The following is a 15,492-nucleotide window of genomic DNA, read 5'->3' as shown; positions in this document are numbered from 1 at the left end:
TCTTTGAAAACACTGAAAATGATTTTAAAGCTTAGACAGCATGCTGCCTTTCGCTGTCAGAGATGCATTGATTTTAAATTGTGAGGTACAACATGTTTCACATGAGCAGTTTAGTCTTCTCGTTTTATAAAAATGGGACTTCGACCGAAGACCAATGCTGTTTTGCTTTGCCCTCTCAGCTAAAAAGAGAATGGTTAATCTGACTTACACATGTCAATAGGCTCAAGGCAAATTATTTGTAGAATCATTGTTTCTTTCTACAGTGGGCAGCAATGATGCAAGACATTACAAGTGTACTGTATATCAGACCATTTACATTCTTACATTGAAGTCATTTAGCAGACACTTTTATCCAAAGCGATGAAGTACATTGTCTAAGTGAATACACTAACACATCAGTATACAGTAGTGACAATGCTGTAGAAAGTAAGAGACAGAAAGACAAGGCAGTTGTGATGTTATCTAACAGTCTTTCAGTCATTCATCAGAGCATACTACTTGTATCAAGTACAACACATTTAAAAAAAAAAGTTATATGTAAAACACATTTTAATACAAAAATAAAAAGAACATTGAACCATTGTTTGACAAATATTTAATTTGCATCCAAAACATCATAACCACTAGAGTGTCCCGTGGACTATTCCTTATTTTCTGCTGAACTGAAATAGTCTATTATTCTATAACCTAACCCTTACTGGCATTGGAGGTATTTCCTAGACGCTGATACCTTCATCACATCCACCCGACCCACGGTCATGACTTCAGCTTCACTGTAGTTTGGAGAAGGGAGATAGATAACCCATCAGATTAGTAGTGGAACATCTGGATACGCGATTTATGACTGCGCGCTTTGATAGGCGACCTTCTCCTACCCTTGTTTGGAAACCGTACTTCATTGCACTTTCATAATGTCAATCTGAATCATAACACACCCTCCTCTCCCTCTAAACACCCTCCTCTCCCTATAATAAACACCCTCCCCCTATAATAAACACCCTCCCCCGAGGTATCAAATAAGGCGCGCGGTGACCGAGTCCTGCATCGCTCTGTAGCGGAGCAGAGAGGACAGGGGTAGGAGGGATAGAGAGAGAAGAGAGAAGAGAGAGAGGAGAGAGAGATGACGGTACTACACCTCTCTGTATAGGGATAACGGTCCACCTCTCTGTATAGGGATAACGGGAGCAGAGAGAGAGAGACGCGGCTTGGCGGAGCTTGCTGGCCGGTCAAACATGGAGCTTTTCAACACGTTACATGCGCTGCTTTGGATATTATTACTGCTCAATGAAAACATCAACTGTCATGCCGAGGAAGGTATGTAAACATGTGGTTTTATTATCATTTCTATTTACTGAATGTCAAACACGTGTTTTGTGTTTGTGTCGACCAGCCGGTCCTCCGGTGGACATGGTCAAGTTCAGAGAGACGGACGCCGTGTTTCCTATTGCAAACGGGACTGGGAAACTAACAATTGACTATAATGTTTGTAGGCTACTAGATGGCATGTTTGTAAAACAAATTAATTACTTTTTTAAAATACAAAAATAAAAAGAACATTGAAACATTGTTTGACAAATATTTAATTTGCATCCAAACATCATAACCACTAGAGTGTCCCGTGGACTATTCCTTATTTTCTGCTGAACTGAAAGAGTCTATTATTCTATAACCGCTTACTGGCATATGTTTGTAACAATATGACATCTCGATGCTTTTGATCCACGGGCAGCTTCAACACATGTGGACACACAGCCTATTACTAGTAGAACAGAAACCCTGCCCAGCAAAAAACAGAAGAGACACGTATAGTTTGTTTCTTTGGGATAAAGATTCATATGGAGAATTCATTTGGTTGTCACAGTTGTCAGTTGTTATAAAGTGAGTCTGTATACTTGACATTCACCCGCCTATCTTTTAGAAATGAATCGGCAACATCGAAACTAGGAGAATAGTTACAATGACATGATGTATCAGACGAACCCTGCCTGTGTTCTCTCTGTGGCTGCAGGGCTCCTAGTTTCAGATTCAGATTCAGATAACGTTTATTGCCATTATGCTTGACACATAGGAATTTGTTTTGGCATTATACAATAGGTGCATTTATGCTTTTTTCACATATATATGAACAAAAACAAATACAAATACAAATGCAAAAACAGGACAACAAAGGACAGACAGTGCATGGATAGTGCTGTATGTATATATATATATATATATATATATATATATATATATATATATATATATATATATATATACAGTTGTGATAGCCTACTTGTTGTGGGGAAGGACATGGATGAACTGTATTCTGCGAAATTACAAAGTGTCACTGAATCACTGTTGTTAAACCAAGCATTGCTTATCGAAATATCTCTCTATATTTCAGCTTCACACTCACACTTCTTCTTAAAAAGACCAGTTTATTAGAAACAGATAGTTCTGTGTCACTGTAGAATGAAAGCACTGGTTACAGAGCAACTGGTCTCCTTTGTCCCGTTCCCCCTGCACCTCTCTGTCACTGACGCCTCTTCCCTGACATCAGTTCATAGTACTCTAGCTAGCTCTTTGTGTGCGCCCTGTCTCACTGATAGAGGAGTCCGCCAGTGGTTGTAATGATACAGATTGGATGTTTGATTGTGGGGCCGGGGGGCTCGGGGTGGGGACTGGGCCATGCGTGTCAGAGTTGGGCTCACGTGAGGCCAGTAATGCGTCCTAACCAGACCTGGGGTTCAGAGGAGGGAGAGAGGACATAATGGGATCCGTCCCCTGGGCGCTTTCTAGAGGGTTACTTCTGCCAGTGCCTGAGCCCAGCTGAGCCAGGCTGCTTTCTCTCTCTCTCTCTCTCTCTCTCTCTCTCTCTCTCTCTCTCTCTCTCTCTCTCTCTCTCTCTCTCTCTCTCTCTCTCTCTCTCTCTCTCTCTCTCTCTCTCTCTCACACACACACACACACGCACTCACTCGCATGTCATGGTATGCCTACAATGAGTGCACACCCGCGAGCTGTACTTACCGAGAACATATGCATGCTTTCTACAGACACGCCACGCTTTATTCAGACACGCCACGCATACATACAATCAAGCAGCACATTCTTGCCACTGCCAGCTTAAGTCGTGTCTCAGGAATGCTGGTCGGTCGGTCGGTCGGACGGATTGGACTCTCTGTCCTAATTGACGTTGTGACCGCGATTAATGGCTGTGAAAGCAATGTGTTTTCGGAAGCCTTGGTTTGGCTGCACTGTGAGAGGGATTCTGTGCCAGTCTCAATGAAATGCAAGGCTAGTTTATTTGTATAGCACCTTTCACACAACAGGGGCAATTCAAAGTGCTTATAGCATAACAAAAAAAGACCTCAAGAGGAGAATAGTAGGCGTAAACAGATTAAAAAACATGAAACCCGTTACGCGTTTAATCCAAAAGGATCATGTGGGGTGTCTCTAACGCTTCTTTCACCTCATAGATGAAGCGGTCTTACTCTTTTTGTGTTGTGTGCGTGCGTGTGCGTGTGCCTGAGTGAGAGTGTTTCTCAGAGTTTCTTTTCATTCCTCTGTTATTATGTGCGGTGGGATGAGCGTTTGAGTGTGAGTCTTTCCTCTGCTTTCTGTGCTCAAGTCGCTGTTCATAATTTGTGCATGTCTTGTTTAATTATGCATCTCCCTTTGTGTGTATCTGGTCGCGTGTCTCCTCTGGATTGCTACACTGGCATGCGAGTGCCTGTGTCTGCGTGAGTGTGTGAGTGTGTGTATATATGTGTGTGTGAGTGTGTGTATATATATATGTGTGTGTGAGTGTGTGTGTATATGTGTGTGTGAGTGTGTGTGTGAGTGTGTATATATGTGTGTGTGAGTGTGTGTGAGTGTGTGTGTGTGTGTGTGTGCGTGCCCCTTTAGCATGCGGCTCACATCCCCATCTGGGTTAGCGGGTGCTAATCCATCCGGGCCGTGTAAGCCTCCCCCCCTCACACACACACACAAACACACACACACACACACGCACACACACGCACACACACACACTCAATCTAGCGTTCGCCACCGCTTTCTCATTCCCCCACCCCTCAGCGCTAACACACCTTGGCATCTCATCGGGATCTCATTTACTTCCCCCCTCCCCTCCCCCTCCCCCCCGCCTCCCCTCCCCCCGCCTCCCCTCCCACCCCCCTGTTCCCTCCGCTGTGTTCACTCTGCAGCAGGGAGGCGGTGGAGGCAGCAGGGAGGCGGTAGAGGCAGCCGGGGCTGAAATTGCAGCGCTGCCTCCGGGGGTCATTGTGTTTGGCGCTGGCTTGGCTCCCTGGCCGTCAGCCTGGCTGGAGTGACTACGTCACCCGCCCGGGGTGGGTCACCTGGTACCACGCTCTAACCTGCTACAGGCCCGGGGTGGGTCACCTGGTACCACGCTCTAACCTGCTACAGGCCCAGTCACCTGGTACCACGCTCTAACCTGCTAGTTGTAGGGTTAGTTGTAGGGTTAGTTGTAGGGTTAGTTGTAGGGTTAGTTGTAGGGTTAGTTGTAGGGTTAGTTACACGTGTAATTATGATTCCATGGTATCAAATAGGCCATAAAGTGGACTGAAATACAGTTTTTGGCCCACATTGTATTCTTCTTGTTTCTGTGCGTATGTTAAATGTCTGCCGTCTATTTCTGATCAGACCAGAGAGATACCAGAGCTGACACATCCTGCATCAGATGAGGACAACTCTGCTCTGACTGATGTCAGTCTCTCTGCCTGGCCTCCCCTGGCTTCCAGTCCCAGTCTCTCTGCCTGGCCTCCTCTGGCTTCCAGTCCCAGTCTCTCTGCCTGGCCTCCCCTGGCTTCCAGTCCCGGTCTCTCTGACTGGCCTCCAGTCCCCAGCCTCTCTGTTGGCTGAGCAGGAGAGGTCGGGATGGGATGGCGGTGACCTTACCACGTGTGAAAGGTCGCAGTGATTTGTGAAGTTGGCAGGCGTGTCTGTGACATTCTCCCTCGGCGGGCTTTTTTCGGTCAGTGTCATTTTGATGGTGGGAGAGGAGAGGGGGGGAGAGGAGAGGAGAGCGGGGGAGAGTAGAGGAGAGGAGAGGAGAGGAAGAGGGAAGTGCCAGACGGATAGTGATGGAGAGAGAGGGAGGGAGGGAGAAAGAGGGAGAGAGAGGGAGAGAGAGGTAGAAAGAGGGAGAGAGGGAAAGGGGGCCGAGAGAGGGAGGGAGAGAAGGGGGGGAGAGAGAGAATAAAAAATAGAAATGACAAACTAAATATGGTTTAAAACCCTCAGTAAAATCTGGTGTCAGCTTGTGTCGTTACGGTTTATAGGTTAATTTCTATAAACATTGACTTAGTGATGGATTGATTAATTGCTCCTTTTATGGTCCTCTGTGGCTCCCTGCTGGGGCCAGACACATAAGCACTCAGTGTGCTGGAAGTTGCTTTGAATGAAAGCGTTAGCTCTGTTTGTTGTTGTTGTTATATAATTGTCTTTATTTAAAACACAGCCCAGCGGTCACAGCCCAACGGACGCACGCTATTCTGCTGTATCTGCAATATTATAGGAAGGATAGATGACTTTTTAGATGGGATTAGCCGTATTGAAGTGTGTGTGTGTGTGTGTGTGTGTGTGTGTGTGTGTGTGTGTGTGTGTGTGTGTGTGTGCGTGTGCGTGTGCGTGTGCGTGTGCGTGTGCGTGTGCGCGTGCGCTGCATAATATCAGTGTACAAATAAATACTTTGCGGGGTCATTGTAGAGTGCATGCACAAATGTGTTGGGGGGTGGTAGACTTCCATACACTGTATTGTTTGGTTTGTTAGTTTTATATTGTTTTACACTCCCAATATTACCAATGATTGAATAAGTGGAATTCTACAACTTTCAGGGTGATTCTAACAACCATCTTTTTAGTTTGTGCATAAAGGCACTCCAAACGTATTTTCTATGAAGTTGCCTAGGTTTGCATATTTTCCTATAATCTGCAGTATAACGTTTAATGTTCTCCTAGCTGATAAGGTATAATGTCAAAGACATGCACGGTTGCATGATTTTATTAGCAATCGGAACACAAAGTGGAGGCATTTGGTAATTCAATGTTTTACAGAATTTAGTAGGCTCAGAGGCCTTGAGATTAGAGTGTCCGCCCTGAGATCGGGAGGTCGTGAGTTCGATCCCCGGCCGAGTCATCCCACCAAAGACTTTAAAAATGGTACCTGACGCCTCCCTGCTTGGCCCTCAGCATTAAGGGTTGGATTGTGGGTAAGACCCTGTGACATACCAGTGTCATGTCCAGCGGGTGTACTTGTCCATCAAGCTGCCTCACGCTACGGAAACAGGAGATGGGCTCCTGCCCCCTAAGGGCCATTAGGCTCCAGAACCATCGGTTCTCAAGGCTACTTACTTACTTAAAGCGAGAATACGCGAACAAGTAAAACACACAATCACATAACAATACAAACAGTAAAACACACAATCACATAACAATACAAACAGTAAAACACACAATCACATGTTGATTGATTGATTGAAAACTTTATTAGAAGATTTGCAGAAGTAGGTACATGAAAGTACATATTACATACAAGGTCAACTAACAGGATAAAAACCCAAGAAAGCCACTGGCTTATTTCAATTGGGGTCCTTGATTCTCAATTCATCGTTACATGTAAGACAGACAAAAAAAACTAGTACTATCTACAAGATAATACAGACAAACAACTCTGCATAACAACATAACAATACAAACAATAAAACACAGAATCACATAACAATACAAACAGTAAAACACACAATCACATAACAATACAAACAGTAAAAGCGGGACCAACAGAAGCAAAACAGCAGGAAAACATGAATAGCTAAACAAACGACACTACAAAGGAGAGGACTTAGATGGAGTGAGTAAGATGGTAGATGTGAGTTGCATCAGTGGTTGCAAGTGTCCTTCCATCAGATGGTGTTTATATGCCTGTTTGACATATGAGATAGAGGTTGTTGCTCTAATGTAATATGGTATCTCATTCCATCTATGACTATAGTTGTTTTTGTAAGCTGGAACTGGGATAAGTGCACGTGAAATTGATCTAGGGATTCCTATCTATTTTGTCTTTGAAGTACAGCAGTGAGTGTTGGAGGGGAGTTATTGTTTTGGATCTGAAAGAAAGATGTAATGGCTAGATTAATCGTTCCTTCGTGGCCTAGATTCAACAAGGTGCTGGAAACATTCCTCCGAGGTTTTGGTCCATATTGACATTATTGACATACAGTCTCACACAGTTGCGGCAGATTTGTCGGCTGCACATCTATGGTGTGAATCGCTTGCTCCAACACATCCCAAAGGTGCTCTATTGGATTGAGATCTGGTGCAGCTGAATGTGATCAGACATAGATATAGATTCGAGGTTAGGGACCTGTAGGGAATTTAGCTGAGCTATGTAGGATGAATGGTGAAGAACTGAACTCTGGACTGAAACGCCCAACAGGATTTGACCTTGAAGACAATCGCTACAAAAGTGATTGAGTATGTGATTGACTACATGCAGTAATGAGAGATTTTGACGTAGCTCCTCACAGTGTTTGTAGAGGAAACGGTAATGTCCCAGGGGATGAGAGGGCATCAGGGACATGGCGCCTGTGTACGTCAGGAGAGAGTTGACGGGTATTTGGAGTGGAGTGGTGGTGATCACCACGGGATATTCAACGTTAACTTGACTGGTCATTATAATCATTTGTATGAAGAAAAAAAAGTCTTGAATTTACAAAAAGTGTCTCTAATTAATTTAATTAATAAATTAAACTCTCCTTTCTAAAAATACAAAAGAAGAGTTCTGTTGGTCTCTTAACCAGTGTAGAGAACATTGGAAGTGAACCTGAACACTGTTTGAACAGATGTTCTTTGTATGGGCAGCACATTCATGGGGCCAGCCTCCACTGGTGCAGTCATATGGAACTCCCCCTATTAGCACCCAAATGAACATTCTTGGCCGAAGCCGAAATTAAGGAAACACTTGGCCCAATACCGAGTGCGTACCGGCAGTTTTTCATACATTTTGGTACCATTGCATAAATTAAATGAATTTTGCTTTTTATTCATGCTTGTATTGTAATTACGTGTTTGACATTGTATATACTTTATATTAGGTTACCTAATATTTCCTAATTTCATGAAAATAAATAAATGGTAAATGGACTGACTTATTTAATTTAATAATACATTTTTATTTTATAAATATTTATTTATTAAATTTTATTTTATTTAATTTTATAATTATTTATTATTATTGACTTAAGTCAGTCTTAACTTACAAAGCGCTTTACAAAGGCCTCTCATTCACCCATTCACACACACATTCACACACCAATGGCGGCGAGCTGCCATGCAAGGCGCCGTCCCGCTCACTGGGAGCAATTTGGGGTTCAGTGTCTTGCCCAAGGACACTTCGACATGTGGCCAGCCGGGGCTCGAACCGCCGATCTGCCAACCTTGTGATCATTAGACGTCGACTCTACCTCCTGAGCCACAGCCGCCCCTACTGGCCATACTGTGATCCCATCAGTTTCCAGTGATCGCTTAGCTCGCGCTTTTATCTAGTTACCCAGCACAGAGTGGATGAGGTGAGGGGATGAGGAGAGGGGATGAGGAGAGGGCCGTGGCAGGGAGAGGATGGTGTGGACACATCTCCTGTGTGTCTAGTGCAGTCAGTGGTTCTCAAACAGTTTTTGTCAAGCCCCCCTTGGGAGGAACAAACATGTGTGAGCCCCCCCTCACCTCAACAACACTGTCACAACATGAACCACGTTTAGATTTACTGAAATAAAAACCATAAAAGCAAGCATTGTGAAAAAATAAACACCTTTGTCATTATATCTCTTCTGTATTATTATTTTTTTGATTACTACAATTCTGACTTTTGATCGTAAATATTGAACATGTTTAATATTTACAATCGTCGGCCCCGACCATTTTCCGAGCAGATTGTCGGGTGAAATTGACTCTTAACACACCTCACACCACAGGATAATCTTGTAGGATAATTTTTAGAGCCATCCGATAATCGGGCGTTTGCTGTCCTTGGTCGGAAGGGGGGAAATCTGGCCAACATCGGCCAGATTATCTTTGTGTGTGTACCAGGCTTTAGTTAATATAGCATCTGCCTGATTTAGTTAACATGGCGTCTGCCTGACTTAGTTAACATGGCGTCTGCCTGACTTAGTTAATATGGCGTTTGCCTGACTTAGCCTAGTTAATATGGCGTCTGCCTGACTTATGAGTGGCACTGGAAACTCTTTAAAACCATCATAGGAAGATACTGATACAGCTTGATGGGAATAATACACTAGGAAGATGACTTCCATTACGGTGTGTGTGTGTGTGTGTGTGGGGGGGGGGGGGGGGGCGATACTCTGTGCCCTCCTCACCTCTGATAAACAAAGTAATTCAGCAGCCTCTACAAGGCTAGATTGAGGCTGATAGTCTCTAAGCCAACAGCTTTACTGGGGCCAGCACGTTTAACCTTTGGTATAGCCAACACATTCGCTCACAGGCAGGTAAGGTTCTTTGGACGGGGCTTAGCAGCCTATTCCTCCATTTCCGTGGGTCAACTGTGGCTCAGGAGGTAAATGGACTAAATGGTAAATGGACTGTACTAGGGATGCACCGAAGGTTCGGCCACCGAATGTATTTGGCCGAATAATAGCAAAAAAAGCATGAATGTTTACCGCCGAATAGTAGCAGGGTTTTTCCTGCATAGAGAATTATCAAGTGGTCGTCTCCGTCATATTTCTTGCTGCCTCCAGGACTAACACACAATGAGGTGTTAGGACACTTCGAACATGTGGCCAGCCGGGGCTCGAACCATGTGTGAATGGCCATTGTAAAGCGCTTTGGAATAAGGTCCTATATAAGTCAGTCTATATAAGTCAGTCCATTTACCATTTTTTTTACCATTATTTCCACCTGCAGCAAGAATGAGCGGTTTCATGTCCAAACAAGACCTTGAAAAAATCCATGCACTTGTTTCGAGTAGACTGTAATGGTCTACTAACAGGCCTATTTAGAGGGGCTGTTTGCAAATTGCAGCTCATCCAGAACGCAACAAAAACAAATAAAATCGAAAACAAATTACACCAATCCTGAGATCTCTACACTGGCTAGGAGTCTCTCAGATAATTTAATTCAAAGTACTTCTAATTGCATATAAATCACAAAATGTTCTTGGACCAAAATACATATCAGACCTCCTCCCACCATATTACTCCAGCAAGGCCCCTAAGGTCAGCTGAGACCAACTTGCTAAACATTCGAAGAGTGAAAACAAAACACAGTGAAGCAGCTTTCAGTCACTGGAAGTGCCGCATGCTTCTGGAAGAAACGCCCCGAAGAACTCAAGCAGGCCCCAACTCTAAATATATTTAAAACTAGGCTAAAAGTCTTCATGATCTGCAGCAGTTATGAACACTTGTGACAGCTGCTGCTGTTTGGGCAACCAGTAGTCATCATTGCAGCAACATGAGAAAACAAAATGACTATTTTTAAAAGGAAACAATAATGCAACATACAATAATAGAATAGTAAAAACTAATAATGTTGTGTCCGTGTGTATGCATTTATCATTATAGTCCATAATGCAAGGCCAGAGAGGACTGAGACAGAGAGGAAAGAGTGGGACTGGGACAGAGAGGACAGACACAGACACAGACAGAGACAGACAGAGACAGAGACAGAGAGGGCAGAGACAGAGAGGACAGAGACAGAGAGAGAGAGGGCAGAGACAGAGAGATAGAGGACACCTCAGGTGTCCATCAAACCACCCAATCAGTTCACAGTCCTGCTGGATCTAGAACCTCTCAGATGAACAGTCCTGCTGGATCTAGAACCTCTCAGATGAACAGTCCTGCTGGATCTAGAACCTCTCAGATGAACAGTCCTGCTGGATCTAGAACCTCTCAGATGAACAGTCCTGCTGGATCTAGAACCTCTCAGATGAACAGTCCTGCTGGATCTAGAACCTCTCAGATGAACAGTCCTGCTGGATCTAGAACCTCTCAGATGAACAGTCCTGCTGGATCTAGAACCTCTCAGATGAACAGTCCTGCTGGATCTAGAACCTCTCAGATGAACAGTCCTGTTGGATCTAGAACCTCGCAGATGAACAGTCCTGCTGGATCTAGAACCTCTCAGATGAACAGTCCTGCTGGATCTAGAACCTCTCAGATGAACAGTCCTGCTGGATCTAGAACCTCTCATAGGGCTTTCACACCGGCAAAGAACCGTGCCGGTTCGCGTTCGCATTCGGAAACCTCCGAACGTTGGCGCTGTCTGGCGAACGAGCCCGTGTTCATACCAGTGTATCGTTCGCCAGACAGTGCCAACGTTCGGAGGTTTCCGAATGCGAACGCGAAACGGCACGGTTCTTTGCCGGTGTGAAAGCCCTATCAGATGAACAGTCCTACTGGATCTAGAACCTCTCAGACTGTAGATCAACAGATCGAGACAAAAGAAGCTCTTGAAACGGTTTGGTGTTGGACAGGTTGGGAAACAAGCTGGACGGCTTAGCCAAGTTTCGCCGAAAAAAACAGAATCTTGTTTGATAGCAATAGGGCAAAGTTAACGAACATGGTAAGGTGACATGGAAACCTTATCTTGGGGAAAAAAACTAAAACATGATTTCTTCAGTCACTTGACCCACATTATTATCCATGAACTAAAGTGGATGAATGAACAGGCTCATTAGGCAAAAAGGAAAGATGGCTTCTCAGCACGCCCTTCCTCTGCGTGTGCGTGTGTGTGAGCCAGGTCTGTGTTCTGTGAGGGAAGACCAGCCCCTCCCCTCACGCTCTCAGCAGCTGAGGGAGAAAAAAAGCGCTCTCTCTCTCTCCCTTTATGCGTCCCTCCCTTTTATGAAGCTGATATTCATAGGCCTATCTGTTAAATATTTATTATCCACACACATAAAAAAAATCCATATTTTTATTGTCTTTAAAAATCTAAGTTTGCCAAATACCTGTCGGCCAACCTGATATTCGTAGGCCTATCTGTTCAATATTTATTACCCGTGCGCGTAAGAAATCCATATTTTTATTGTCTTCAAAAAAACTACGTTTGCCAATGATTTGTTGGCCAACCTGTTTTACTCGCGGTTGGGAATGTCTGCTGGAGTGTTCTACGCTGTCTGTGTGCGAGGCACTTCACTAAAGCGAGGAGGCACTTCTCTAAAGTGTTTCAATCTTGCTAAAAGCCACGCGCCCTGTCACATCCATGTGACCGCGCTCCTTCCTCCTCAACATAGTCTATGGACCTCAAGTGTATTGTACGTTGTGGGCCTCTCAACGACACTGATTTCATCTGGATTCAAGGGGAATTTCTCTTCTTTCTGAGCCGTAGGAGTCCATGTGTGAGAGAGTGTGTGTGTGGACTTCAGTCAGGCATGGGTGGATCTGACGTGCAAAATAAATCGGTTTGATCCTCCGTAGAAATGACTGGCGTAGAAAGACCCAGATAGGTTTCCGCTGAGACACAAAGGGTTGGTTCAGAAATACCTCCTGTTGTTCTAATCATCTGCTTATCAGTGCTGTCAACTCTGGCTGTTAAACAGCATGTACTGATCAGTCATTTAGATACAAGTGGCAGAGCATACACACACACACACACACACACACACACACACACGCACACACACACGCACACACACACACACACACACACACACACACACACACACACACACACACACACAGCGAGTTTCCGAGCCTTTGTGTGTAAACCTGCATCCTCTCTAGTAATGTAGGAAATTTAGCTGGCTGTTGCCAGCAAAGCGTTTCCCCATTTCCTATAAAAGCCCATTAATCTTTGGGAGAGGCATTTGACCTTTTAAACTCATTAAGCCCGGCCAGGGAACCTACACGCGCACACACACACACACACACACACACACACACACACACACACATGGGTACATGTTGTACGCACACGTACAACATACTGTAGACTCATTTCCACATGGGCCGTTATGGGTTCACAGCTGGCCCGCTCCTCCTCTCCTCTCTCTCTCTCCTCCGCTCTCTCTCTACTCCTCTCCTCTCTCTCCTCCTCTCCTGTCTCTCCTCTCCTCTCCTCCTCTCTCTCTCCTCCTCTCCTCTCACTCCTCCCTCTCTCTCCTGTCCCCTCTCTCCTCCTCTCCTCCTCTCTCTCCCTCCTCTCCTCCTCTCCTCTCCTCGAGGAGTGGGTTTGACCAGTGACCTGGAAAATTGCCCCACCTTTTAATGCGCTGTGTCCTCAGCGATGAATAAATACATAAATCTCACTGCTCCGGCTCGATTGCTTTATGACCCCCCCTAACCCCGCCACCCCCCCCTCCCCCCCCGCCTGGCCTCTCTGCACCCCCCTACCCTTCACCCCATCTCGCCGGAGACTAGACTCGGGTTGCTTTGAAATGATAGCCCCTGTGGAGTCTGCTGTTCACAATTAACAATAGAACAGCTATTCTACCCTAGCACTCGATCAAATTTCAGGACCCTCCTTTCATGACCTTTCTTAGATATGTGCGTTCTACCACCCATTATCCTTACCTTGTGGCTCTACATCAGGCTTGGCGATTCCAGATTCCAGTATTTGCAGAAGTTCTGACTTCTGGCATGAGTGAAGCATTCCATTATCACTCTGGTTTTCATGTGTGAAGAATCTTCCAAGTCACACTGCCTTGTCTGGCAAGAGATGAATAGTCATGAAAACAACTGACAATCTGATTTCAGGGCATTCTCCTTGGAAACAATGGTAGGTGCTTTAGGCCATGTCCACACGGAGACGAATTTGGTCTATCCGCCAACGTTTTTTATCGTATGGCTGTTTCGTCCACACGGAACCGCGTTCTGGGAGCCTAAATCCGCTATTTTTTGAAAACGGGTCCCAGAGTGAACATATCTGAAAACGCCACCCTTGCGTTACCGTCTTTACAAGCTATATGCATCTTTCCTGAACCGATGACGCCATAGCCCCGCCTCCCCCTTAACCCGCATGCGCTAACCCAGCCAACAACAACAACAGCGCCTTACAGGGTTGTTGCGTTCGTGCTGCAGAAGCTATTGAGCTTGATTGGGCTTTTACAGCAAAATGTACTGTTGCTCCTCTACTACCACCGCCAGCAACACATGGACCTGGAGAACAGCTACGACATGTTCTTCAATATTGAATTATTATATTATTCAATTATATTCAATAATTCTTGTATTTTCCGCCATTGTTCTTCTTCGTGTGATTGTTCATCGCATGAGTTTTGTGCATGCTCCATTCCTCTTCTCTGTTTTTGGTGTAATTTGTGGCAGCGTTTCAGCGGTTTCCTTTGGACGCACATATTTCTTGATACGACTTTAAAATGAAAAAGAAAAAGATCGGTTCTGTCTCCGTGTGGACGTGGCCTTAGGCTTGAAGAAAGCAACTGGATTCTTCTTGATCGCTTTGTCAAATCCTGATTGATCGTGATTTTTCCGTCCTTCCATAAGAGCATTCACCTTCCCAAAGAAAGATTGTTTAACACTCAGACATTGCTCGTGTTGCTTGGTGACTGCTGTTGCATCCTTTCTAATGGATGCAGCCTCATATTCAGCAACAATGTTTTTTTCCAAAGTGAGTGACGCACCAACCGCCAGATCAAAAAAGTGTCTAGTGACAAATCTAGCTGCTATTTGTACAGTTGTCCTATACTGTATATCCCCCAAATACCTCTGAATATCCCCAAATACCTCTATCTTTCTAATTAACCCTGACCTTCACCTAGTTTGCCTGTGAGCACGGTTCTACAACGTGTTTTTGAAATGTTTTAGACTATGGGAGTGCTATATTATTGACATCACCAAAGTATAGGCAAAGATATGCTGAAAGGCTAAATTAGTCTAACTGTGACGGCCATCTTGGAACAAATGGCGGCGAACTTAGATTTTTGAGTGGCCCGCCTTCCTAAATCAAAGAGTGATCAAAGATGTGATCAAAGATGATGTATACCAAATGACACGCTTGTGTCACTATTTGAACGAATACCCCCAAATATTGCTGTTATCTGCTCCACTATAACCTATAACCTGTATTTGTTAATGTCAATTCATGTACCCTTATCAGGAAGTCTTGCCCAGATCTGTGCTAGGGGCCAGAGAGCAAAGACGCACAGTTACTGCAGCGGTGTGTGTGTGTGTGTGTGTGTGTGTGTGTGTGTGTGTGTGTGTGTGTGTGTGTGTGTGTGTGTCTGTGTGTGCTCATTAATTTACAAGTGGGGGTGTATTGTTTGGTGTGCACCTAGAACAATTCATTGTCCTGATTGCAATCAGAGAAGCATGATTGGGACTGCTGCCAAGGGCCCTCAGACACAGGGCCCAGTACAGATGGAGCTGGCTGATTTCACCTATATGACTCCACATCAGCCAGACAGATCTGATCCTGGAGAGCAAAACATTATAATCAGAATCATTCTGACCCAGACTGGGCCCAGGATGGTTTAGACTCAGACTAGTCATTCTCTGGACTTCCAATCACATAAATCTCACTGCT

The 15,492-nt window shown here is 44.8% G+C and overlaps 1 protein-coding gene across 1 annotated transcript in view; it reads left to right on the top strand.

Moving 5' to 3' along the window:
* Positions 1–1,232: 1,232 nt before the first annotated feature.
* The window catches only part of epha10 (EPH receptor A10), a gene marked incomplete at both ends in the record, with an annotated part of 180,585 nt that continues 166,325 nt past the window's right edge, over positions 1,233–15,492 (top strand). Inside the window, one exon of the mRNA XM_080526686.1 lies at positions 1,233–1,314. Coding sequence (XP_080382812.1) covers positions 1,233–1,314 — 82 coding nt within the window. The remainder of the gene's footprint in view (positions 1,315–15,492) is intronic.

This window comes from Nansenia antarctica (assembly GCF_963989245.1).
Source record: "Nansenia antarctica genome assembly, chromosome: 3".
Classification (NCBI taxonomy): Eukaryota; Metazoa; Chordata; class Actinopteri; order Argentiniformes; family Microstomatidae; genus Nansenia; species Nansenia antarctica.
This window is presented reverse-complemented; position numbering and strand designations above follow the sequence as displayed.